Source organism: Globicephala melas, chromosome 8, assembly GCF_963455315.2.
Source record: "Globicephala melas chromosome 8, mGloMel1.2, whole genome shotgun sequence".
Lineage (NCBI taxonomy): Eukaryota > Metazoa > Chordata > Mammalia > Artiodactyla > Delphinidae > Globicephala > Globicephala melas.
This window is the reverse complement of record NC_083321.1, coordinates 103,527,000-103,553,802: the sequence shown is the minus strand read 5'-3', so window position 1 is coordinate 103,553,802 and position 26,803 is coordinate 103,527,000. Positions and strand designations below refer to the sequence as shown.

The window sequence follows — 26,803 nt, the reverse complement described above, 5'->3', positions numbered from 1 at the left end:
ATGAGTGAACATTGTGGAAGCCTTTTTTTTTCACATTTAACTAATTAATTAATTAACTGAAGTATGGTTGATTTACAATGTTGTATTAGTTTCTGGTGTACAGCAAAGTGATTCAATCATGCACATATGTATCTAGAGTTTTTCATATTTTTTCCATTATAGGTTATTATAAGATATTGAATATAGTTCCCTGTGCTATACAGTAGGACATTGTTTAGCCATTCTGTACATAATAGTTTGCATCTGCTAATCCCAAACTCCCACAACATCCCTTTCCCCTCCCCCTCCCCCTTGGTAACCACAAGTCTGTTCTCTAGTCCATGAGTCTGTTTCTGTTTAGTAGATAAGTTCATTTGTGTCATATTTTAGATTCCACATATAAGTGTTACCATATGGTATTTGTCTTTCTCTGTCTGACTTACTTCACTTAGTATGATAATCTCTAGGTCCATCCATGTTGCTGCAAGTGGCATTATTTCAATTCTTTTTTATGGCTGAGTAATATTCCACTGTATATATGTACCACATCTTCTCTATCCATTCCTCTGTCGATGGGCACTTAGATATAGTAGAAGCCCTTTATTTCCAGTCTGCTTGGTCTGATTTTATAGCTCTCACATTTACTGTAGCAGCTCAGTTGTGCAGTGGTGACCAGCTGTGCAGAGCAGAGCGCTCGTTGTGATTCTGTCCTGTTATGTCTTCTGAATCATGAGGATATGGGTTTAAACAACTTTGTCAGCTGTCGTGACATTAAATCAGCTGAAGGAGTTGATGAGTGATACCTCTCAGACTGGTGCTGGCGCACGGTGGCACATCCTGTCCTGAGCTTGGCCTTTGAGTGCTGTCTTCCCTCGGGCATGCCATGGCCACAGTGCCAGAGCGCTGAGCTGGATGATAGCTTCTGTAAAACGGAAGCTGCCCGAGACGAGTGGTTCCCAAAGTACCCTCCCCCGAAACAGTAGTGTTCTAGAGCTAGGCCAAGGTGTTTTTTCATTTAAATAAAAATAAAGGATAGAATTTTCTTTTTTTTTTTTATTTTTATTTTTTAGAATTTTCTTTATTTTGAGCTTCTGTCCCATGAAATTTCATTAACTCTTTGTTGCTATTACTGCCAATCACCTTAGTCAGCACTAGGAGGTGACAAATGAACAAGTAGCAAAAAAAGTTAGTGGAAAACTTGGGAAGACCTAGTCTTGCTTAATCTGATAGTTTAAAAAAATTATAAAATGAGCTTGGATGTGATTTTTATATAGCTCATATAATGGAGCCATTTATGCTGGAATCTTAACACAGGTCAAGTAATCTTAGTTTATGGAACGAGAAGCAGGGTGGAATGGTGGCCACCACATGGGCTCAGTAGCCACATGCCTGGGCTTCTGGGCATCACAGCTCTGCCACATAATAGCTCTTACCAGCTCTGTTACCCTGGGCAAATCACTTAATCTCTCTCTTTCTCTGTCCCTCACCTATAAAGTAGAGACAATAATGTACCAGCTTCATGGGTTATTGTGAAGATTAAATGAATCAATACATGTAAAGTACTTAGAACATGCCTGGCACGTAGTAAGTGCTATACAAATGTTAGCTAATATTGTTTTGTGACATAAAAAATATATATGTTAATGTTTCATGGTGCTTGGCAAAGAACACTGTGGTCCTGTCTTGTGAACATATTTGAGAACCATGGGCCTGGAATTTCTCTTCTAGTTCTGCAATTCTATTATTCTGTGTCATAGAATTGGATTCCCCATAATCTTTCTTTTCCATTTTTATGTTAGTGCTTTAATGAACATGTTCTTCTTTTTTTTCCCCCTTTCTACATAGAGTGAAATCATTCTTACCAAGTGGAATCTAATCTTAAATATGACTTCAGAAGGTGTCCTTTCTGTTTCTTGACATAAGGGTGTTTTTGTATCGTGTACATTAGTTACAGTCGTTTTCTACTGTTACACAGCTAATATCCTTCCGTTCTTTATCCTACGGATGAGAACACTGAAGCTCAGAGAGAGTAAACCAATTGTCAAAAGCTAAGAGTGGCAGATCTGTGATTTTAAGCCAGGCTGTCTGAATCCCGAGCCTGCTCTCCTATAAGTACGGCAAATCCAAGTTGTGGTTCCAGTGGCTGCGTGCCTATTCCAGTGTAACTAACCTAAAGCAAGCTCAGGCAGCATTCCCTTAAATGGAGACGGATTTCTGTGTGAGCATTCCTGAAGGATGCTCTTTTTATACTTGGGTCAGCAAAAGTCACCAGATAGCTGTGCCTGTTCATTCCAAGAAAGGTGAAAGGCGAAGCAAACAAAAACAAGCAATTGCTTGTACATCAGGCCAGAGAGCCTCTGGGCCCAGCCATTGCCTGTTTGACCCGGGAGAACCCTCCTGTCGGTGCACACTGCTGCCCTAGGCCTAAGGGGAGGCGCTGGCTGGCCTCCAGGCCTTGGTGTCTGTTCCCCGCCCAGCCTTCTCACGTGCCCTGAGGTCTCCCTACCGCTGGCTGCGCAGGGCTGGCTGCTGAGTTTGTGCACTGCGGGACGGTTGTTGCAGGCTGGGCAGCAGGAGCGCAGGGAGAGAAGGAGAAGGAAATCTGCCTCCTCACCCCCGCTCTGCTGGCTGGTCCCCTTCTGTTCTGAGCTCCCCACAGCTCCCTCCCACGATTGCAAAGCCACCTCCTCCACTTTCCTTCTCACAGTTTTTATATTCATTTTGCAAGTCTATCAGCCTCCCTCTAACTTCTTTCTATGGCGTGTGTCGTGTAGGATTTCAAGGAAGGAGTTAGCAGTCTCTGCTGGTTAGTTTGCCATGAGCCAGAAAAGTTGATTTGCAAGTGTACTGTCTGGATTGTGGCACACTTCCTTCCATGTAAAGGATGGTGCATCTGGAAGGCACCTCACCAGTGCAGAAACCTCACTTGCATTCTTAGTGTTTCTGAGGTTCAACAATGTGCCATAATCCCGGGGAATTTAACAACTATCTATAACAATGTGTGTTTTTTTTTGTTTTTTTTTTTTTGTTTTTTTGCGGTACGCGGGCCTCTCACTGCTGTGGCCTCTCCCGTTGCGGAGCACAGGCTCCGGATGCGCAGACTCAGCGGCCATGGCTCACGGGCCCAGCCGCTCCGCGGCACGTGGGATCTTCCCAGACCGGGGCACGAACCCGTGTACCCTGCATCGGCAGGCGGACTCTCAACCACTGCGCCACCAGGGAAGCCCTGTAACAACGTTTTAAAGTGAAATTGTATTTATAGTTCATCCTGTTATCCCGGGTGCGCATCTACCTTTGAAGGTGGATCTGGGCCTCTTCTTCCACCTCTACGTGCAGGTGATGAAACGGGAGCTTCTCGACTCCAAGTCCTGAGTGGTTCTGGAGAATTGGCTTCTTTCAGCCCAAAAGGGCCGGTGTTGGTGGGAACCAGGCTGGTGGATGGTGAGGGGATACGGCTGTGGGGTGGGAACTAAGAGGAGAGCAGGCGATGTGGAGGCTGGGTCACTGGGCCACTCCATCGTCTGGCTCCGGGCCAGCCTTGTTAGTGCAGCAGCTGGAAAGGCAGGCATTTCTCTTTCCTTCTTTCTCCCCCTCACGTTTCCTCACTGTCCTTTTTACCACGCAGGCATCCCCGGTGAGCTGGGAAGCCAGCTGCCCATCCCTCCCACTAGACTGTGAGCTCCGTGGGAGCAGAGCTCTTGCTCAACCTTTCATGCTCGATGTTCACAAAGCATGAAAAGAATTGCTACCATTTCTCGAATGTTCGTCATTATGCTACGTGATCCCAAATGCTATCATGTTGTCTTGAATCTAAGATGTTGGTGGTAAGAAACAACAATTATTTTATGTATCATTACAAAAGGAAAAAGCCTTGCCAATTAAACTCTGATTCAAGTGCTTTTTGGTACTTAGAATTTTTATTGGATACTTGTTGAAAGAGCTCTTTTAGATTTATTTAGGCATAGATTTTTATCACATCACTCGTGTGTACATAAAAGGGAAAATATAAGTGAAATGAACTGTTTAAGATATTCCTAAAATGTTGTCGCTTTCAGAGGCTGACTTCAGAATCACTTTTGGCTCAGGGTCATCGATGTCTCTGTACCATCAAGAGTGCTGGGGACACAGCATTTCTGAAAAGAGGGCACACTGCTGTCACCAGGAATCTCCTCCAAACAGCCTGTACCCATTCTGGGAGTTCTGATCCCGGTGTTTTTTTATTCAGCCTGTGGCAGGCCTGTCTTTCCACGTATCTCAGTAATAACATTGCACAAAGCAGCATCGTTCACGACGCTGTCTCTTATACGCAAGTCCCATAGGTTTGTTGGGCAAGGTCATTTTTCCAGTGATGGATATTTGCTTCCCTAATCAAATTTGTGCCCAGCTGCTGTTCCCATGCCTTTCCGTTTTAATGCCAAATTACAGTGTCATCTTTTTGCATTTAAAATGGCAGTTACACGCAGGGTGTCTGGTGCTCACAACACACATGACTCAGTGAAGCGAGGACAGAACTAATGAAGGGCTGTAAGCAAGGTCACACACGCGGGCAGGGCATCCACAGCCTCCCTGCCACCTGGGTGAGAGCGACGGTGGGACACCAGTGTTGTAAAATAGACCCCTCATTCAGAAGTGTTAACAGGTGAAAAAAAGTGCATTAGAGACTTGATGAAATGCAGACTGTTAAGTCTTAACAACAGCCATGCCGGGCAGATAATTTGGATTTTCCAACGAGGAGACTGAGGATTAGTCTGTGGCTTACTGACATCACACATGGTAGATTTGGGGGCATAGAACCCAGATTTGTCTGATGCTATAGCTCCTACTTTCAATTATATAACACCATTCATTTATATATATATATATATATAATATGTAACATATGTAACATATATGTATATATATAGGACCTAGAACAGTATCTGGCACGTTTAATAAATATTTGTTTTTAATAAGTATTTAATAAATATTTGTTGAATGAAATCTAGAGAGGATAGAAATGCTTCTCTTCCTGGAAATGAAGTCTCTAACATTTTAGACAGTGGGTGAAAGAAGGAAGGTAGGTGGCCATTTTCTAGACAAGGTACAGCTTGTGGATCTCGGGTTCTTTCAGGTCAAGAAGACGAGCGGAGGAAGTCTGTCCCTAGCTCACAGAGCCTGTCAACACTTGCCTGTTGGACAGTGCTGAGGCAGTTCCTGGAATCATCCTTCCGCCTCGCCCATAAATCAAGATCAACAGCGTTCTATAAATTGTGCAGTTAAAAAAGTAATAATAGGGCTTCCCTGGTGGCACAGTGGTTGAGAGTCCGCCTGCCGATGCAGGGGACACGGGTTCGTGTCCCGGTCCGGGAAGATCCCACATGCCGTGGAGCAGCTGGGCCCATGAGCCATGGCCGCTAGGCCTGCGCGTCCGGAGCCTGTGCTCCGCAACGGGAGAGGTCGCATCAGTGAGAGGCTCACGTACCGCAAAAAAAAAAAAAAAAAAAAAGTAATAATAAAAAAGGAAATCAAATATGACAAGCCTTGCTATGAAGAAAGTTCAGGTACAGGGCATTGGTTATTTGATAAATTGCTAGGTTTATAAAACTATGAGGACTTCCCTGGTGGCACAGTGGTTAAGAATCCGCCTGCCAATGCAGGGGACACGGTTCGAGCCCTGGTCCGGGAAGATCCCACATGCCATGGAGCAACTAAGCCCATGCACCACAACTACTGAGCCTGCGCTCTAGAGCCCGTGAGCCGCAACTACTGAGCCTGTGTGCCACAACTAGTGAAGTCCGTGCGCCTAGAACTCGCGCTCTGCAACAAGAGAAGCCACCGCAATGAGAAGCCCGCGCACCACAACGAAGAGTAGCCCCTGCAAACTGCAACTAGAGAAAGCCTGTGCCCAGCAACGAAGACCCAACACAGCCAAAAATAAATAAATAAATTTATAAATAAAATTTAAAAATATGAAATGTTTTGAAAATTCTGAAGCTCTTATAGCTCATCAGTAAAATATGAAAGTTGACACATTTGAGCACTACCATGTGCTAAATCTGTGCCTGGGATTTTTACATATATCATGTAACCCTCACTGTAACACCAGTAGGTAATTATCATATCCACTTTACATAGGATAGTATCGAGGCTCAAGGTGTTTAAGTGATTTGGCCGAAGGATGTAACTACTGAGTAGCTGAGTCATTGGGGAAGCCCGGATGTTCAACTCAGAGTCTGTGGATTTTCTACTATACTCTGCTGCTTCCCGTCTACGCTTAAGGCTAGAAACCACTTTATACTCTCGTTTTACAGTTAAGGAAGCTGATGCTAGAGGATTTTAAAGTGACTTACTTAGTAGCGGAGTCATACCTAAAATTCATTTTTCTTGAACAATTTATTAAACAATAAATAATTGCAGAATGTCACACTGTTTTGAATAGTTTATCAGTTACAGGAGCTCAATAGGTCTTATAAGTATCAATATATCTTAAAGAACAAGAACTGGGTATTCTGTATCACTGCTTTAGATTCCAGACACTTTTTAAATTAAAGGATTTTCACCATCTTTTATTAGTTTAATTTTTTTATAATGTATTTTAAAATAAATTTATTTATTTATTTTGTTTTTGGCTGCGTTGGGTCTTTGTTGCTGTGTGTGGGCTTTCTCTAGTTACGGCATGCGGACTTCAGTAGTTGCGGCACGTGGGCTCTAGAGTGCAGGCTTAGCAGTTGTGGTGCACGGGCTTAGTTGCTCCGCGGCATGTGGGATCTTCCCGGACCAGGGCTTGAACCCGTGTCTCCTGCATTGGCAGATGGACTCTTAATCACTGCGCCACCAGGGAAGCCCTTTTAATTTAATTTAATTTTGTTTTGGCTGTGCTGGGTCTTCGTTGCTGCCCGCGGGCTTTCTCTAGATGTGGCTAGCGGGGGCTACTCTTCGTTGCAGTGCACGGACTTCTCATTGCAGTGGCTTCTCTTCTTGCGGAGCACGGGCTCTAGGCACGCAGGCTTCAGTAGTTGTGGCACGTGAGCTCAGTAGTTGTGGCTCACGTGCTCTGGAGCGCAGGCTCAGTAGTTGTGGCACATGGGCCTAGTTGCCCTGCAGCACGTGGGATCTTCCCAGACCACTGCTCGAACCCATGTCCCCTGCATTGGCAGGCAGATTCTTAACCACTGGACCACCAGGGAAGTCCAAGAGTTTTCACCATCTTGGGCTTCTTTATGTGCTAACAGTATTCTAAAATTATTGGGAGCTGACACTGTGGGCAGTATTTCACATCTGTATTGCTAAATTTTACTAGCAGGCTTTCCTATGTGTCGATGAACTGTTCTGTTATTTTGCTCCTATCTGCCAAGTAGTTATTTTCATTTTTTTCTCCCCCTTTATCCTTGCCTTCTGCAGTCTCTGGTATTTTATGTCATGTAATGTATACTTCCTTATTTTGGTAAGATTAGAAAAAAGGTATTTCAGTCTAGAGTAAATATCCTGTCCCTTCCCATCTCTTCTTTCTTGTTCCTGTTCATCCTTGAAGATTCACCTTCTCTGAGAAGTCATCCCTGGACACCCCCATTGGGATCAGGTGTCTTCTCTCTTCCCACTGCGACCGATCTGTACAAATGATCAAGGACATGCCACACGACAGATCTAGAGTTACTCATATTCCTTGACCTGAAGGAACTTGAGTTGAGACGGGGAGGCAGACATTTAGACAGAAAAATGCAATATGATCGAACCTTTTTTAAAAATCTAATGTGTGAGTGTTTATCATGGAGCAGGCGTTGTGCTAAGCATTTTATGTGCATTATTTCATGTTCTGTCAATAACCTTATGATCCCGATTTTACAGAGAAGGAGAGGGATTTAGAGACTGTCCTTGCTTTGCCTGAGGTCAGTTAAGTCACAGAATTGCTACCGAAATCCAGGTCCAGAGCCCAAGCTCGTAGCCACTCTGCCTCTTGTACTGACTTCTGCCTCTGCACAGATGTGTCCCCTGGGCCCTCGCACGCTAGGCACAGGGAGAGGACAGCCCCAGTGCTGGAGTTCAGAAACTGATAGTTACTCTACCGTCATACAGCCACTGTAACTGACTCCAAATTATCCCTCAGAGACTTCAAAAGAATTCAAGGTATAGCACATTGTATGTCCAAACGCATTCATCACAAAAGATTAAAAACAACCTGTTTATCAACACAAGATTAAATACATTATGATATATTCATGTAATGAAATGATGCAGCTGTAATAACGAATGAGGAAATGCTATATGGATATGGAACAATGTAAAGGGTATGATATTATATGGAATAAATAAGGTTTAAAAGAGATGCTGCTTTGTATAGAATCAATAGCATGCTGCTGTGTGTGGTTGCAGAGGCACGGAATGTGTAAATTTTGCTTGTATATGCATAAAATATCTTTGGAAGAATAGATAACAAATTGATGGTATGGGTTGATTCTGAAGAATGGATAAGGGATTCCAGGTAGAGAGAAATAATAAGCACCTTTCTAGAAATGAAAACAAATAAGAAAGGCACTCTGGGCTGGTGTGTTTCCAGAGCGTGAGGGGTGAGCCTGCCTGGCTCCTCGCTGCGTCCCCTTGTGCACTTGAGTGATTGTACAATTGACAAACTAAGTTGAAAAAAAAAAAATCTCAAATTCCTGTATGGGAAAAGCATAACATCTCTTCTGTGGTATTAATTCCTGTTGAAAATACATGTCCTGAACCTAACCATGAAGACACATCAGACAAACTCAAATTGAGGGACCTTCTGAAAAACAAATGGCCTCTGCATTTCCAAAATGTCAAGGTCGTGGAGAACTAGGAAAGACTGGGGACTGTTCCCAATCAGAGGGGACAGACGGGACGTGTCCGCGGGATGCACCGTGTGCGATGCCAGATTGGATCCTGGGCCAGAAAAAAGGGGGTTTCCTTCTCTGCAAAGGACGGTAATCAGACAATTGGCAGAGGTTGAATGTGGTCTGTAAATTAGGTTAATAGTACTGTTTTCATGTTAACGTCCTGATTGTGATAGTACTGTGGTTACGTGAGAAAATGTCCTGTTTTTAGGAAACAGACACTTAAGAATTTAGTAGTAAAGGGGCTTTGTGTCTGCAATTTACTCTCAAATAGTTCAAGTTAAAAAAACAAAAGAGAGGGAGAGAGAATAATAACGTAAGCATGGTAAAATGTTACCATTTGGGGAACCTGAGTGAAGAAGTACAGGACTTCTTTGTACTATTTATGCTGCTTTTCTGTCTGAAATTATTAAAAAATAAAAAAAGTTTTAAAAACACTTCTGATGTGGAACATTTTATGATTTTGTAATACTGAGCCTTTTATGTCCTTTTGTACAATTTTGTGATTTTCTTCCTATAGATCTTTATATTGTTGGTGACATTTATTCCTAAGTTTCTTAATATTTTTATTCCTTTTTTAAAAAATATAAGTTTTGTTGAGGTATAATTCACATACTGTGCAACTCACTCTGACCACCTTTGTACTATGCTTAGATAGTACCATTATATAAGGAAGGCATGCTTTTTTTTTAAAGACAACTTTATAGGGTATAATTTACACATGATGAAATGCACATATTTTAATTGAATAGGTTGATGACTTTTGACACATGAATTCCCCACGTAACCACCCCCCAGTCTAGATGCAGGATAGAGAACATTTCCATTTCTCCAGAGAGTGTGCCCCCAGCCCCTTTGCTTATATAGTCACCTGTTGGCGACACGGGCATCTTTTCCAGGACCCTCCGGTGTGTGCAGGGCGAGCGTGTGTGTGGTGGGGTGCCTTCGGGCGGGGGTAAGGATGGTAGCATTGCAGCCAAGCAGGAGCAGGTTCCTCAGTGGCTCCAAAGAGGCTCTCAGGCTGTTTGGACGTGGCTTTCCTGTATCCCAGACTTAGGCCCTGACATTGGGTGTTCCAGTTTCTTTTTTTCTTCTATAGGCCTTATTCTGGTTCAGAGGTTGGAGCATGTGTAGCCTAAGAATGTTTCTCAGCTTATTTCCGTTACAATGGAGAAAATTCTGGCTGGGTTCTGGGTAGTGGTCTTTTTTTTTTTTAAAGAGATGTGCAATTTATTTATTTTTAAAATTTTTTGGCCATACCCCGAGGCACCGGGGATCTTAGTTCCTTGACCAGGGATCGAACCCACGCCCCCTGCATTGAAAGGCAGAGCCTTAACCACGGGACCACCAGCGCAATCCCTGGGCAGTGGTCTTTCTGACCTTTAGTTGAATGGTGTTCTGAGCAGTTTGGCCTTTCCTGTCCTGCTATTTAATGGGCTGGTGGGAGGAGGTGTATCAGGCCTGGCTGCCCTGATAAACAGCAGATCTCATGTGACCTTTAAAATGTCAGTGTTTTATCATCATCAGAAGGGAAGATTGATTAAAACATCTATTTTGGAAAATAATAATGTTTCAAGATGTAAATTTTGTGCTCATTGATGTTTAGTTGATGTTTGATTGCTCACTCATCACCCCTGTATGGACCCAATGGGAAACAGAGTTTATATTTGTATTCACCAAATTGTGGCCCAGAAAATTCAGCTCCCTCTGCCTGCCAGTTTTTCCTCGTTTTGTGACTTTTATTATTCTGCTGTTCATTCTGAGTTGGTGGTATAGGAAGTCAGTGTCTAAACAAGTGTGCAGGGACTTCCCTGGTGGTCCAGTGGGAAAGAATCGGCTTCCAAAGCAGAGGACTTGGGTTCGATCCCTGGTTGGGGAACTAAGATCCCACATGCCTTGGGGCAACTAGGCCTGCACGCCACAACTACTGAGCTCTCACGCCTCAACAAGAGAGCCTGAGTGCTGCAAACTACAGAGCCCACGCACCACAACTAGAGAAGAGAAAACCCGCACTCCACAGCTAGAGAGAAGCCCGAGTGCCGCAAGAAAGAGCCTGTGTGCCACAACGAAAAGATCCTGCATGCCTCAGTGAAGATCCCGTGTGCCTGCAACTAAGATCTGACACAACCTAAATAAATAAAATATTTTAAACAAGTGTGCAAGGGAGGGACGAGCTGGCCGAGCAGCAGCGAGTCTTGGTGTGAACCCAGCACTTCCCTGCATTTAGCATCTGGGGGCCTCATCCTTCTCAGGAGAGCTAAGAGGACTGCCGTCAGCATTTGTGATGAAGGTTCCATCCACCTAACTGTGCCCAGAGCAGAGCAAGTATGCAATACATTGCATCATTATTCCAAATAATTTCTTCATTTTTACCTTTTTGCCCAGGTGTGTAATCTTTCACAAAGCTTTTTTCCCCCCTTTTTGTGGTTGAAACTGTAATTTATTAAAATGCATTCATATAGTTAAAGTCTTGGGTCCTTTTCTCTCTTTTTTCAGGCACGTTGCAGAGAGGCCTTTTTGTCCTTGATGAACACTCACGTGGTAGGCAGATGACTGTCCTTCACCCCGAGCTGCTCTAGGTGCCCAGGACGCTGTCCAGCAAAGAAAGGATGGATTCCAAAGATGAAAGCTCACACGTGTGGCCTCCGGCTGCAGAGCATGAGGAGAATGCCGCACAGGTGAAGAGTGGTCTTCCAGCTGGGCATTGACAGCAGTTTTTTAGTTGGTACAGTTTGCTGACAGCTAGAGAAATAGAAGCTCCTATGCAGTGATGAGTGGTTGGGAGGAAGCTGACTTGCAGAACTGGTGCAGAAGGAACGGGCAGCGTTTCAGCACCTTGGACGCTCCAGCAACGTGGGGTGCTGTGATTTTGCGGAGCTACATACCACTCATGGCTTCTCTGCCTTTCCCCTGTTTTATTGTCATAATCCACTTCACTGCTCCGTTTTATTACATGGTATTGGTGCTGAAAGCTTCAAACTGGAGGTTTTCTTTATGTTATCCTGGAAAGGGTTTTGTTTCTTCATGTGTAATGAAGTACAAAGGTATGCCTGTAAAGTGAGTGGCTTTTCCATTTCTTCTCAAATTCAGGATGTAAACCTCTAATTGAAAGTTGTCCCATTGAATCCACAGCTCTGGAGGTTAGTCGCTTATTCAGATGCTGCTGTAACCAGTGATCTCTGCCTTTCAAATTGCTACCCTAACCAGCTACATGTTCTTTGGACTATTCTTAGCAAAGGCGAACCTCTGCATTTTTGGTATGCATTTGAATTTTGAGAAGAGTCAGCACTCATAGGGAGCCGTGTTTACATGTGACCAAAGTATAACACTTCATTTTAAAGCATTATAATATATATGTAATTTTAATTTAATTTTCGTCAAATTATATAACCATAGTATTATTACCCAAATCAGAAAATTAACATTGAAACCTTTAAATATACACATCTTATTTAATTTAAGCAATATAACAAATTTACAATACATAAAATTGATCACCTGGTATGATTTGAAAGTCTGAGTTTGAATACTGAGCAAAACAGTTCTAGAGATGCTTCCAGCAGAATAATTGAGAACGCTGTTTTGGTTCTCATGGAAACTATCTGGAAGGCTACTTTCATGTAGCTATATATTTTGGTGTATTTTGTTTATGAACAAAAATGTAGTTCATTAATAGATAGGGTCCACATTTGTGGGTGACCAGATGGTAGATGGCAGAGCTCAGCACCCTTTATTGCCTCCCTCCTCCCACTGTTCCTTCTCCCAACCAGGAATTCTGATTTAGCCCAGGACTGGGTGTTGAAGACCAAGTTGAAGAGTTTGGATAACTCTTAAGGAAATTTTATTTTTTCTTTTTCAAGCATTGAAACTACTTCAAGATTTTGATGTCAATGAGCAAATCTAAACTCACAAAATTATTTTGCAGCACTTAAAACTGCGCAAATATCTTAGAAGCCTAATTCTCGTATGGATGCAAACTGTATCTTCATGGGCAAAGCAGATTTATGTAGAAGCTGGACTAAGCGCTTAGTATAGAAGTGGAGGTTTGTTTTACTTATGTGGTGCTTGACTTCACTGGGTCTCCATTTTTCTTTCTGGGGATTGAATTAGCTTATGTCATCTTCGGGATCTACTATTCTCCACTGGAAAAAAACTGAAATAAAAAAGTTAGGTCTAAAGCCAAGACAGTGTAAGAGGAAGGAATCCGACCTAAGAGGGTCTAACTTCAATATCAGCCCATAAACTATTTCTCTCCCAAATGTGTTCTTTGACCATCTGCTTTGTACCTTCAATATCAGATACTAGGCTGTACGCCAGCCTTCAAGAACCTCCAAAGCTGACTACTCGAAAGCACTTTACAGAATCCAGTTTCTGCTTTAGTTCTTGGTAGATAGAAAATTATCTCCCCTGGTGACAACTGAAATAGTTGTCCAAAACCCCTTAAAAGTACTCACTTAGAATTTTTTGTATTGTTACCTAGTTGGCAAGGGAGAGTTCTGTTACATTCACCGAGTCAGCAAATGTTTACCGACTCGCCTCCAGACCGGCCCTGGAGTATGAAAGAATTTGTAGGAAAGAAAGTGACCTTGTTTTAATGTGTTTGCCAAAAGGCACTGTTAGTGATAAAGTAGAATTCTTATGATGTGTTGAAAGCAACTGGTTTTTGAATCTTGACATTTTTTTTCACATTACAAATAATTTGTATTTTGTAGTTCGGTAATGTTGTCAACCATGCATCTTCTGTCACATTTCCAGGGTCAGTGAACCACCCTGTCAGTACGCCCCGAAAGAGATACCTGCATTGGACATTTGAGGCAAAGGGAACTTTAAATCGGTTGCCTAATATTGAGCAATAAGTCAGTGACAAGGTCCTTGGATCCTGTTGCCAAGTCGCTAACTCAGCATAGATGAAGGCGTATCAGTTGAGTTCTCCTTTCAGTGGGGATCTTTTAGAAATGCAAGTGCGTAATGTTCTCGGTCAGTCCTGCGTCTTTGTGAGACAGGTTTTGTTCCACAAGGGTGGTTGCTACATACTTGCCGGTTATTTTTATTTTTTTATTTTTTGCCCCAGGTGCATTTTGTTCCAGACGCTGGAACTGTGGCCCAGATTGTCTACACCGATGACCAGGTCCGTCCACCACAGCAGGTGGTGTACACGGCAGATGGTGCCTCTTACGCGTCAGTGGATGGTCCGGAGCACACGCTGGTCTACATCCATCCCGTGGAAGCTGCGCAGGCATGTGAAGGACTGTGGTTTATAGTTTGTTTGTTAATCAGTTAATTCACCAATTACTTAGGTTTACTCTCTGCCAGTCACTGTGCTATTTGCTGGTGATACAGGAAATATTCATATAAGATTTATGCTCTCAAGGAGCTTATAACCAACTGGGCAGAGGAAGATATGGTTTATTTATTTAAATTAAATGTAATAAGGAGTTAGAGCACTAACCTCGAATGAGTTCTTTCCCCAACTGACTATTGATATTGATTTTTTTTTTTTTTTTTTTGCATTATGCAGGCCTCTCACTCTTGTGGCCTCTCCCATTGCGGAGCACAGGCTCCGGATGCGCAGGCTCAGAGGCCATGGCTCATGGGCCCAGCCGCTCCGCGGCATGTGGGATCTTCCCGGACCGGGGCACGAACCCGTGTCCCCTGCATCGGCAGGTGGATTCTCAACCACTGCGCCACCATGGAAGCCCGATATTGATTTTTTTAAAATTATAAATTTATTTATTTTTGGCTGTGTTGGGTCTTCATTGCTAAGCCCGGGCTTTCTCTAGTTGAAGCCAGCAAGGGCTACTCTGTGTTGTGGTGCATGGGCTTCTCATTGCAGTGGCTTCTCTTGTTGTGGAGCATGGGCTCTAGGTGCTTGGGCTTCAGTAGTTGTGGCTCACGGGCTCTAGAGCGAAGGCTCAGTAGTTGTGGTGCACGGGCTTAGTTGCTCTGCGGCATGTGGGATCTTCCTGGACCAGGGGTCGAACCTGTGTCCCCTGCATTGGCAGATGGATTCTTAACCATTGTGCCACTAGCGAAGTTCCTGATTGATTTTATTAACAAGATTATCAGCTTTTACTTTTCCTAAGGTATCAACAACCAGGCCAAACATGGTAACTTAATCAAGACAGATCAGTGAAAACATGCAGAGTTTTTCAGTTAAACGAGGGATCCTACTAGCTTATTAACTGCTATTTACTAATAACTTACTGATGTGTAGACCTGTAATAGAAGCACAGGTAAAAACTGTACGATTACAGCTACTTTCATGTTTTTGCCAGTGACTCTGAATTTTAGTTTCCAAATGCATGACACGAATATTCCCCAATATATAAATGTTAGTTTGTATGGGACTTCCCTCGTGGTCCAGTGGGTAAGACTCCACGCTCTCAATGCAGGGGGCCCAGGTTTGATCCCTGGTCAGGGAACTAGATCCCGCACGCATGCTGCAACTAAGAGTCTGCATGCTGCAACTAAAAAGATCCTGTGTGCCGCAACTAAGACCTGGCGCAGCCAAAATAAATAAATATTAAAAAAAAATGTTAGTTTGTATTGTCAGCACTTTACAGTGTACAAAGCACTTTTAAACACATTAAAAGAGAAATCAGTTCCATGGTTTATAGTAGGATCCTGGTAATAAAAATTTGCCCTCATGCAATATTTAATCAAGAGACTCAAATCACTCCCAAGAAGACATGGGACCCACCTAATAAATACCTTTCAAATCTACATAAAGATGAACGTGCCTAATAGTCAGATGGTACTTTTGGAATGTCCTTTCTTAGTTTTAGTCCCCTAGCTGTATTAAAATAAGTGCATGTAGATTATGTGAAGAATGTCCTGTGACCAACTTTTGGTTCATTACTGTGTTACTAAATGTCTGAATTATGATAATTTTTTTTATTGTCAAATACAAGAAATCTGACACTGGCTGAAATTCTCTTTTACAGTTCTCTGGAATCAACACTTAACCTTAGTTCTTATGCCCATAGGTTTGCTAAAGCCTCGCGCAAATTAAAGTCTCTCAGAAAGAATACTTCTCTGGACTGGAGATTTTCTGTGGTACCCTGGCTAAAATCATTTTGAAGATTTTCCTTCTCCATTTATCTTTGCTGCACCATGGCCCAAATTATGTGTTTATAATCAGAACTTTTAAAATTATGATTTTACTGGCTTTTATCCAAAACAGAATCTGTGGAACATTAAATTCAATTTATTTTCCTTCTACTTCTCTTGTGATAATGAGTGTGCATTTATATTTGAAAGAGTTGTAATCCTTGGGAATACAGTACTCTTCTGTTTGCCGGTATATCTCCACCTATTTTCATTTAATTGCAAGTCTACTCCTGTGATAGAGTGTTACGTGTTGAATGCATGCCCCCTTGTTCATGGCATGCCTTTTTAATCAAGTGTGACATTCAGTCTCAGGAGAGACTTTGCTTTAGAGTAAACTCCTGAAGTATGAAGTATGTTAGCCAATAGAGATGGTTAGCTTTCACAATCTCTTTGGAGCCATCTGGATGAAAGGCTTTAGCAAAATGTAAGATTACTATCTTTATCTTCTTTGTTAACGAAAGATTATTACTAGCTATTTGGTAGTTAACTGTCTCAAGAATTGGTGCTTAGCAGTAGTATAATTTTTCCTGTGTAGATGAGCTGTCTAACGATCTATTGATAAGTTTTTGTTGTTGTTTGTTTAGACGCTGTTTACAGACCCAGGCCAGGTAGCTTATGTCCAACAGGATGCTACAGCTCAGCAGGTAATGAGTTGCTTTTTTGCCTTTTTGTTGATTGTGGGTAATACTGAAGTTACCCTTCCCTGGAATGCCCCCAACCCTCTGTACTGTGCATTCTCTGGATGTCTATTTCTCATGCGTTTAGAATATTCTCAATGTCCGTTAATGAAAACAAAGCAGGACATGACACTAACACACTCCAACCAGTATACATTGCAATAGCGTGGTAATAAAAAAATGATTTGTCAGGGGAATTCAAGCATTAAATTAAAATAAGCATATCAACTGGGTATTGGTTCAAGTTCCAAAGAGTAATCCTGAGTTTCAAAAGTGTCTATGGAAATTGGGAAACATTTTAGTACTTGGTATTTTTTTTACATTATTGAATTATAGTTGATATACAATGTTGTGTTAGTTTCTGGTGTACAGCAACGTGATTCAGTTATATATATATATAATATATATATTCTTTTTTCATATTCTTTTCCATTATGGTTTATTACAGGATATTGAATATAGTTCCTCGTGCTATACAGTAGGACCTTGTTGTTTATCTATTTTATATATAGTAGTTTGTATCTGCTAATCCCAAACTTCAAATTTATCTCTCCCCCGCCTTTCCCCTTTGGTAACCATAAGTTTGTTGTCTATGTTTGTGTATCTGTTTCTGTTTTGTAAATAAATTCATTTGTATCATATTTTAGATTCCACATACAAGTGATATCATATGATATTTGTCTTTCTCTTTCTGACTTACTTAGTATGACAATCTATTTTTAAATATTAGGGAAAAATTCCTGCTTAAATTACATATATATTTAGCGGCAACCTTCCTCATTCTACTTTCAGAGAATTGAGATTCTTCTTGGTTTTCTTTTAAAACATTTCTTTCCTTTTATCTATATTTCTAATATATCCTACTTGACTTTGAGGGACTTCTTCGTTATTTTCCTCCAGGTTGCAAAAGTGATAAGGAAGGTGCAGAAACTAGATATTGTCAGTCTTACCCTCAAGGGAATGTGAATCCAAATAGTTTTATTTTCATGTTGGCTAGTATGACTGTTATTTAGCTATACCACTGAGTGTCATGAGTAATTATCAAGTAAATTCTCATTAGTAAGCACTTTCTGCTTTTAAAATTTTTTAGTAGGTGATTTGGAAACTTGCATTTTAAAATTTGGAAAATGAACAGTAATTGTGTTGATATTATTTATGAAATCTAGCGAGAATTAGGAGTCTTCATCATAGCAGTTATGGTTGAATTTATTCCTGACTGGTAGTGACCTACAATTTTGTGGGTCTGCCATCTTGAATGAGAACTTGTCTTAGTTCATCTGGGCCGCTATAACAGAATGCCATACACGGGGTGGCTTACAAACAACAGAAACTTATTTCTCACAGTTCTGGAGGCTGGGAAGTCCAAGACCAAAGTGCCAATAGATTTGTTGTCTGGTGAGAGCCCTCTTCCTGTTCACAGATGGCTGTGCCCTCACATGGCAGAAGGGGTGAGGCTGCTCTCTGGAGTCTTGTATAAGGGCACTAATCCCATTCATGGGGGCTCTACCCTCATGACCTAATCACCTCTGAGAGGCCCCACCTCCTAACACCGTCACAATGGGGATTAGGTTTTGACATATGTATAAACTTTGGGGAGACACAAATGTTCTGTTGCAGAGTTATTATTTTATTTTAGTAATTTTGTACTAATTAAGTTTACTCTTGATAAAACAAATCATGTCCATTTCTGTGAATATTTATTGATTCCACCAAGCAAGCAATGGATAGATTTAATTCATTTTTACAACTTGGAAGGAAAAAAATAAAATGAAATGCCTTTGTGTTTCATAGATGATTAATTCATTCACTAATATTTGGAGTAATGATTTTTTTTTCATAAAAAGTTGAAGCAATACAAAATAAAAGAGAAGTACATTAAAAAACCCAAACAAACAAATTCTGTCCAGGAACATCCTCATTAATTTACAATTGGTAACTATTATTCTAGACTTCCTCCCAGACATAAAACAGACAAAGATAAACAAGCAGGGGAAAATTGTGCCCTAAATGCTATTATTAATCTAAATGCTTTAAACTTAAATTTACTTGAGTGTAATAGAAGGAAAGCAAATGGAGATGAACCGGAAAGAGGTTGGAGTCCTCACGGTTTCCTAACCGGCCTTGGGCTCCGGTCCCCTGTGTCCTCAGCTCTTGCTGTGATGACCTGACATCAGCACACTGACACTTCCTCCCCCTCCTCTCCTCCCCCAGTGTTTGGTGTTAGTTGCATTATTATTGTAACTAATGTATTTATGTTCTGTTCAGTAACCACAGCTACTTAGAATTTTGCTCCATTATCTCCTGGCATTTAATTTATACAAACCTTGAGTCTAATTTTGATTATTTTCCTCATTCCTTTTCTATCTTAATGGCTGTTTGAGTGTTTCTTTATCCTTGAAGTTTTTCTTTGAAGTCTAATGACTTCACCAGCATTTGAATCAGAATTCCCTAGGACAGGGTGTGTCCTTTTCATGTATAGGTTAAGACTCTGTTTCGGGAACATTTTCATCTATTAGGTTTTTGAAGATCTATTCAGTTTCATTTGATATGTTCACTTTTCCAGGAATATCAGTGTGAGTATATTGATTCTGCTTTCTATATCTAACATTCTCTCTGTGCTCATTTTTATATCTATTCTTTTCCACGTTATTTGTGTAATTTGCTTTATGTCCCCCATATTTCCTTACTGTTTTTTAAACTTTTTAATTAAATTATAACATACATATGGAAAAGTGCAAAAACTTATAAGCAATAATGCAATGATATACCACGAAGTGAACACACTCTGTAACCAACACCCAGATTAAATAATAGAACATTACCATCTCCTAAAAGCCATCCTCACGCTCTCTCCTAATCACTTCTCCTTCCCTTCTCCTCAAAGGTCACACTCTCCTGCCTGCTGACACTGTAGACTGGTTTTCCATGGTTTTGAACTTTATATGAACAGAATACCTTAGTATGGTTTCCTTTTTGTCTTTTTTTTTTTTTTTTTTAAATTTTTATTTTGGCCTTGCCACTCAGCTTGTGGGATCTCAGTTTCCCCATCAGGGACTGAACCCAGGCCACGGCAGTGAAAGTGCGAAATCCTAACCACTAGACCAGCAGGGAACTCCCCTTTTTGTCTTGTTCTTTGGTTTAACATTCTGCGTGGGAGAGTCACGTTGTTCATGTTGTTGGGTGCCCCCGCGGTTTCCTTCCCTTCTATTTTTATCGCTATATCGTGTTCAGTTTTATGAAAGTACCATAATACATCCAGGAGTGTGATCCTCCCTCCACTTTGTTCTTCTTCAAGAGTTTCTTGGCCCTTTGCTTTTCCATACACATTTTAGAATCAGCCTGAAGTTTCCACCGAAGTCCTGCAGGAAACTTACTGGCATTTCGTTGCATCTATGGATCAGTTTGTGAATCACTGACATCTTTATAATATTGAGTCTTCCAATCTGTAAATATGATCTATCCACGAGTTTATTTATTTTTAAAATTTTTATTGAAATATAGTTGATTTAGAATGTTGTATTAGTTTCAGGTATACAGCACAGTGATTCAGTTATACATACATGTATAAATATATGTATTCTTTTATTACGTTCTCTTCCATTATAGGTTATTACAAGATATTGAGTATAGCTCCCTGTGCTACACAGTAGGTCCTTTATTTTATTTTATTTATTTATGTTTGGCTGCGTTAGGTCTTCGTTGCTGCGTGCGGCCTTTCTCTAGTTGCGGCAAGCAGGGGCTACTCTTTGTTGCGGTGTGCAGGCTTCTCATTGCAGTGGCTTCTCTTTGCTGCAGAGCACGGGCTCTAGGCACATGGGCTTCAGCAGTTGTGGCTCGTGGGCTCTAGAGCGCAGGCTCAGTAGTTGTGGCGCACGGGCTTAGTTGCTCTGCAGCATGTGGGATCTTCCCAGACCAGGGCTCAAACCCGTGTCCGCTGCATTAGCAGGTGGATTCTTAACCACTGCACCACCAGGGAAGTCCCAGTAGGTCCTTGTCGGTTATCTATTTTATATATCATAGTATCCTTGAGTTTTAAATAAAAGTTGAAAATTGTCTTCTGGGTAGAGGTTTTTCGATAGATTTATTCCTAGATATTTGGTGTCTTTTGATGGTATTGTAAATTATGGTATGATTTTTTTAAATTTTATTTTCTAAGTTCTATTTCTGATTTTCTTGATAAATAGTCAGGTTGTCTATGATTACTGACATTTTTACTTCTTTCCAATATAAGGAAAAAAATCCAAAACTAGATTTTTTTCCTTCTTTCTGATATAAGCATAAAAAATCCAAAGCTGGATTTTTTCCTTCCAGTTTTATTGAGATATAATTGACATACAGCACTGTATTATAAGTTCAAGGTGTACGGCATAATGTTTTGACTTACCTACATCGTGCAGTGATTGCCACGATAAGTTTAGTGAACATCCGTCATCTTCAAAATTAAACAAATAGAAAAAAATATTTTTTGGTGATGAGAACTCTTAGCATTTACTCTCTTAACAAGTTTCACATATAGCACACAGCAGTGTTCATTATATCTATTGCATTGTACATTACATCCCTAGGACTTATTTATCTTGTAACTGGAAGTTTTACCCTTTGACCACCTTCATCCAATCCCCGCTCCCCCATCTACCACCTCTGGTAACCACAAGGGGCATCTCTTTTTCTATAAGCTTTTATGTTTGTTTTTGAAGTATAATTGACCGACAATACTGTGTTAGTTCCTGTTACACAACATAATGATTTTTTGTATACATTTCATACATTCCGCGATGTCTACTTCACTAGTTCACTACTTTACTATTAAGAATGATGTTTAGTGCAGGATTTTCTTTTCTTTTTTTTTGGCTGCACTGTATGGCTTGGCTTGTGGATCTTAGTTCCCCGACCAGGGATCGAATCCGCGCCGCCTGCAGTGGAAGCGCAGAGTCTTAACCACTGGACTGCTGGGAAGTCCCTAGTGCAGGATTTTTATAAAAAGAACACATTGATTAAGAAAGCTCCCTTTATTTATAGTGTTTAATGCGTGTTTATTATTGATTGATGTTGATTATTATTCATGGATGTTGATTTTTATCAAATGCTCCTTTTGAATCTGTTGAGATTTTTCTCTTTACTGTTAATAAGGTGGATTATATTAATTGATATTTAAAAGTTAATCCAGCCTCGCATTCTGTAATAAACTCTATTTGCTCCTTTTCATATATGTCTGGATTTGGATTTGGTCTGCTAATATTTCGTTTGGGGTTTTATATGTTTATTCAATAGATGACTGTATTTTAGCCAGTGTATTTGATATTTTTTTCTTTTAAAGTGGCTTTCATCTTGATGATATTTTTTTCTTTTAATAACATCCTGAAAAGCTACATCATCATTTTTGTTGTCTGTATAGTATTCTATTATGGGGATGTACTATTATTTATATTCTCCATCTATTGTTTTATATGTATGTTCTTTCTTTCTTTCTTTCTTTTTTGCTACTATAAAGAACATTCTCACAGACGTCATATCAGATTATTTCCTTAGAATAAATTCCCCAAAGAGAAATGATAGAGACTAAAGGTAGTCACATTTTAAATTATTTAAGAACCAAGATTTTTGTGAAAGTGAAAAAAGATACAAATATAAAAATCAAACACTTTAAATACAAAGTTAGAATCCTAAATTTGAATTAGAATATCAGTATGAACTCATGACTTTTTTTTCTCTTAAAAAACATGTTTTCTAGTTCTGGCCACTGAAAAGGTTTAGATGAAGTCATCAGTCCAGTAGCAATGATGTAGTCTCTAACTACAGTTTTCCAATAAAAGGAATCAGGGCTACTTAGAAAAACGACAGATTCTAGCCCTGGGGCAGAAAATGTACAAGATGTGCCTGAAACATCTTGTCTTATCAGAATGCGAGGAAGCGAGTAAAAACTTCTCTTCTGGGGTCCTGGGAAGAAACTCAAGATCTAACTTGAAGGGGCCAAAATGGGACAATTTGACTCATGAAAAAGGAAAAATATCTACAGTAGATTGAAACACATTAAATATATTTAAAATCCACAAGTTCATACTGATATGAAAAGAAATAACTCTTTGGTCACTTTTTGAGGCTGCTAGGGGACCACCACATTATTAGGAAAAGTGGTAAATGGCTGGAAAGAATCCAGCCTTTCCCCCCGAGTGTCCACAGGTAAACAATCACTTGATGAGGGAAATTTCATTATAGAGGCATCCAACTAATAAAGAAAGGGGGGACGACTGGCTTAGAGTCTCACCATTTTTCATCTCCTATCATCAGAAAAAAGCTGATGAGGCACTTTGTAATGAATGGATCAACTTACCCCCTGAACATTGTCAATATCACTAAAAAGAGAGAACATTCATTATAGGGTTCCTGGTGTTGTGTACCTCCTCTTGACATACAGCACTGTATTTTTCCACATAAGAGCTATTCCTCCCCCAAAATTGAACCTGAATCTGATCGAGTCTCTAGATTTCACTGCCAACTAATAGGAAGCACAGTAAACAAAATGGAACAAGTTACAAGACACACAAGAATGCAGTTAGCACCATCTAGACTGCGGGAAGCAGACAAATTGCAGAAGAAAAGAAGAGAAATGGAACTTACAGATTAAAGGAGACTTCAGAGACATAGCAGTCAGATGCAGCACGTGGACCTTGATTGGGTCCTGATTTGAACAAGCCAACTGTAAAAAAAAATTATGAGACAATTGGGGAGATCCTAACAATAATTGGATATTTGGTGATGTTAAGGAATGATTATTTTTTAGGTATGATAATAAATAAAATATAAAAGTCCTTTTCTTGTAGAGATATCTACTGAACTACTTAGAGATGAAAATATATAATGTTTGAAGTTTGCTTCAAAACAATCGAGTGAGGGGGAAGGTGGGCGGGAGAACAGCTGAAGGAAGGTGAGCTCTGAGTTGATAATTGTTGAAGCCAAGTGATGGGTACACAACATGTATTATACTATTCTCTCTATTTGATATAGGTTTGAAATTTGTCATTATAAATGAGAAAGTCATTTTGATAGGACTTTCTAAATTGCTTTTCAGATGCTGAAAAAGTTTACATTCCCACCAACAGTGTATGAGATCGCCCATTTCCACACGCCCTTGCCACGTTGGGTATTTGCATTCTTTGAATATTTTGCCAGTCTGATAAGGAAAGTGGTTATTTTGTTGCTTTAATGTTAAGGTATCATTTTAATTAGAGGTTTTGTTGCTATTTGCACCTTAGAGGGCCCTTCCTCTTCTCCAGTCTCCAGAAACAATCTGCCTGTTTATGTTTTGTACAAAAGAAAAGTTGTTCTCAGACAGCTCTGTGAACCCGGCATAACAGGCAGTACAGCCATTGCCTTAGCATCTGTCTTTATTGCAGTTTCCTTTCAACCCGCACGGTTTTTATTTCCGGCTGTAACACCTCAGTGATTATCAGTTAATTCCATGACCTGGATAGATTCTGGATAGAAAGTTAGAGTGAGGGTTTAACATAGATGATGGGTGCTTTTTTTTTCAATCCTTAGCAAAAAGGTGCCTGTTTTTTCAATTGTCGGTAGTGGTGGCAAAATCCATTTGAAACCTTTTTCATATACGCATTCCCTCGTCCGTAAGGAAGGCAAGGGACTCTCCAGACCTAGAAGCACAGTCTCCGCTTTGTTTCTGAAAAGGAACATGTGTGGCTCCCCACACACTGAGAGGAAAATATGCTGCCCTCATAATTGGTCTCAGTAGGAACCCGGAGCATTCTGTTGTGTTTGCTGCTGTCCAGTGTAGTTTCATGTTTCACTCTCAGATAAATTGTATACTGAAATGCATTATGTCGCTTCAGAAATAATTACCGAGAGTGATGTTAAGTGGGAAGGAGAAGGTATACCACGAGTTTAACAAATTCCTTTTCCTCTCGCCACGCTTTATCGTGTGTGACAAAATGAACGGGCGTAAACTATTTTTGTTACTAATCTTTTCCTCTAAGGGAAGTTGGCACCACGGCTCCCCGCCCTGCTGCCGGGCCGTTGCCTCAGGAGCAGGTGTGTTACCTCGCTGCTCGCTGCTCGTTGCTCGGGTACTCACGGTGTATGCGCTGTTTACCTTCGCCTTGAATCGACTCCAGTCCACAGGGGCCATTGTGATGTAGCAGAAAAGCAGGGCAGAGTCAGAATGTGGATTTCCTCTCTGCCACTTAGGAGCTGGGTGGTAAAGTGATCTGGCCTCAGAGGAATTTAGATTCCTCTGGCATGCCGTAAATGTCAGTTGAATTTGAATTATTAGTGAAACAAACCTGTAATGCATTCCTACTGTGTGTTAAGGTCCATGCTATCTGAAACACACGGTTCTTACCTACAAATGATTATCCCCGCTTTCCATCCCTTTTCGACGGTAACTTGTATGATTCTGGTATATGTTCCACCGTGCTTTAGCATCAGTCCCTCTAGGAAATGCTGAAGGCTTCAAGCCTTTTCTTTGCCACAGCCTTTGAGGAGAGTTCCAGCCCAGGGACGAGGAGGTTGTCCGTCTGTTTTGATGTCAGCTTTCTCAGCAGTGGCGAGAAGCCAGCAGTAACTTGCCTGACCCGCAGTCTTTCTAGCAGCATCTGTTGGGGAAAAATACAGCTCAGCTTCATGGGAGTTAACTCCCAATTGCTGAATCCATTCTTTCAGGTTGGCTCTGCAAAGAGATAAAGAATTTATGAGGAGTGGAGGTGGATATATGCTTTGGTTTGTTCAGTGTGTGATAACATTCATCACTAAGGCTGGCATAAGCTCTGAGTGGCTTAGAGTAAAGGGTGATATCGAAGCTGCGCTCTGAGACAGCAAGTGGGAGCCGATCAGATCAGGGTGCAGAGGGGGTGGCAGTTGCAGTTCTGTTGCCAGAAGTCCCTATTCTTTTGCTTGTTGACTCCTCATGTCAGTGGGCATTTTATTGTTGTTATTGAAGTTGAAGCAGAAGCACCTCCCAGAATTTTGTCCTCCTGTCTACACTTCTGAAAGGCCCTGAGCTACAGATGGAATGTCATGCAAGAGTCTGGCTCCTGGGTTAAGTGAATGCATGTTAAAACACGCATGTGCTATCTGAGGTAACTGATTTTATCTGCCTTCTTCAGCCTGAGGGTTTCCCATGTTGGGCAGTGACCTTTAACTGCCTTGGCAGGTCAGATTCTGTAATATTGTTTCTTTACAGAGTTTGAGAGGTTCTTAGATGCACCACTGAGAAAGGATGTTTCTCTGAAGAGCTGCAGAATATCATTTCCCAAAGGGCCAGATGTATTTCCACAAACTAATCTTCATTGGATACCTGCTATGTGGCCAGCAGCCTTTTAAGGTTGTAAAGGAAATACATGCTGTCACCTCGGTCCTTAAAGAACTTAGATAATAATAATAATCTATTACTATTAATATTAAGCACTTACTAAATGCCAGACACTCTACTACTGGCCTCATATACACATTGTTCCACTTAATCCTCACAACAACCTATGAGGTATGTATTACCATGCCCATTTTACAGATAAAGAAACAAAGGTTCAGAGAAGTGTGTTAACTTGCCAGCATCTTAATTGAAATCTGTCTGACTCCAAAGCCTGTGGTCTGCTTGCGTGAGGTACAGTTCGAGAGGCAAGCTGGGCTCCCAGGGAAATGCACACGAATTGGCAATGGAGACAAAGCTACGAGGAACAGCTAAGGTGTGACATGTCAGAACCAAGATTCTGAAAGATCTTGGCAGACTGAAAGAACAGAAAAGACAATAAAATGAAATTTACTAGAGATACATGGCCATTTAAATAAAAATCAGCTATGTAATTCCTGAGCAGGAGAAAAAGGGTTCAGTAGCGCTCTTTGAGCAGACAAGAGGACCCAGTGACCTGCCACTTCCAAATGGGGAGCGCTAGGACGTGGCGGTCTCCAGTAAACGCTGGTGCAAGCTGATGGGGATCCGCTGAGGGGTGAATGGACACAGCAGGACCGTGAGCAATGGGTCAGTGCATTAGGGGTTTGGGTCTTGAAGTACTGGAGGAACTGTCTTCATGGGGCACAGAGGGGGCACTTACTTGGTGTAACTCGAGAGGGAAGTCGGGGAGGTCTTGACTCCACGGGAACATCCCTGAGCTGTTCCAGAACCATCCGGGCTGCCTGGTGGGCAGTGTGAGGAAACGTGAAGCCCAGGCTGGACGGTGTCGCTGGGTGGGATTC

General features: G+C 41.2%; 1 protein-coding gene and 1 long non-coding RNA gene across 2 annotated transcripts in view; one reads left to right on the top strand and one right to left on the bottom strand.

The window, feature by feature from the left end:
* PRDM10 (PR/SET domain 10) overlaps positions 1-26,803 on the top strand; it is an 87,214-nt gene that overhangs the window by 18,902 nt on the left and 41,509 nt on the right. Inside the window, exons 2-4 of the mRNA XM_030841228.2 lie at positions 11,310-11,491; positions 13,885-14,049; positions 16,508-16,567. Of these exons, the coding sequence (XP_030697088.1) occupies positions 11,423-11,491; positions 13,885-14,049; positions 16,508-16,567 (294 nt within the window). The 5' untranslated portion in view covers positions 11,310-11,422. The remainder of the gene's footprint in view (positions 1-11,309; positions 11,492-13,884; positions 14,050-16,507; positions 16,568-26,803) is intronic.
* Positions 20,807-25,251, bottom strand: LOC132597726 (uncharacterized). The gene is made up of 3 exons (XR_009564992.1): positions 24,954-25,251; positions 23,219-23,297; positions 20,807-21,032 (listed from the first exon to the last, which is right to left on the bottom strand). It is a non-coding gene; the product is annotated as an uncharacterized lncRNA (long non-coding RNA).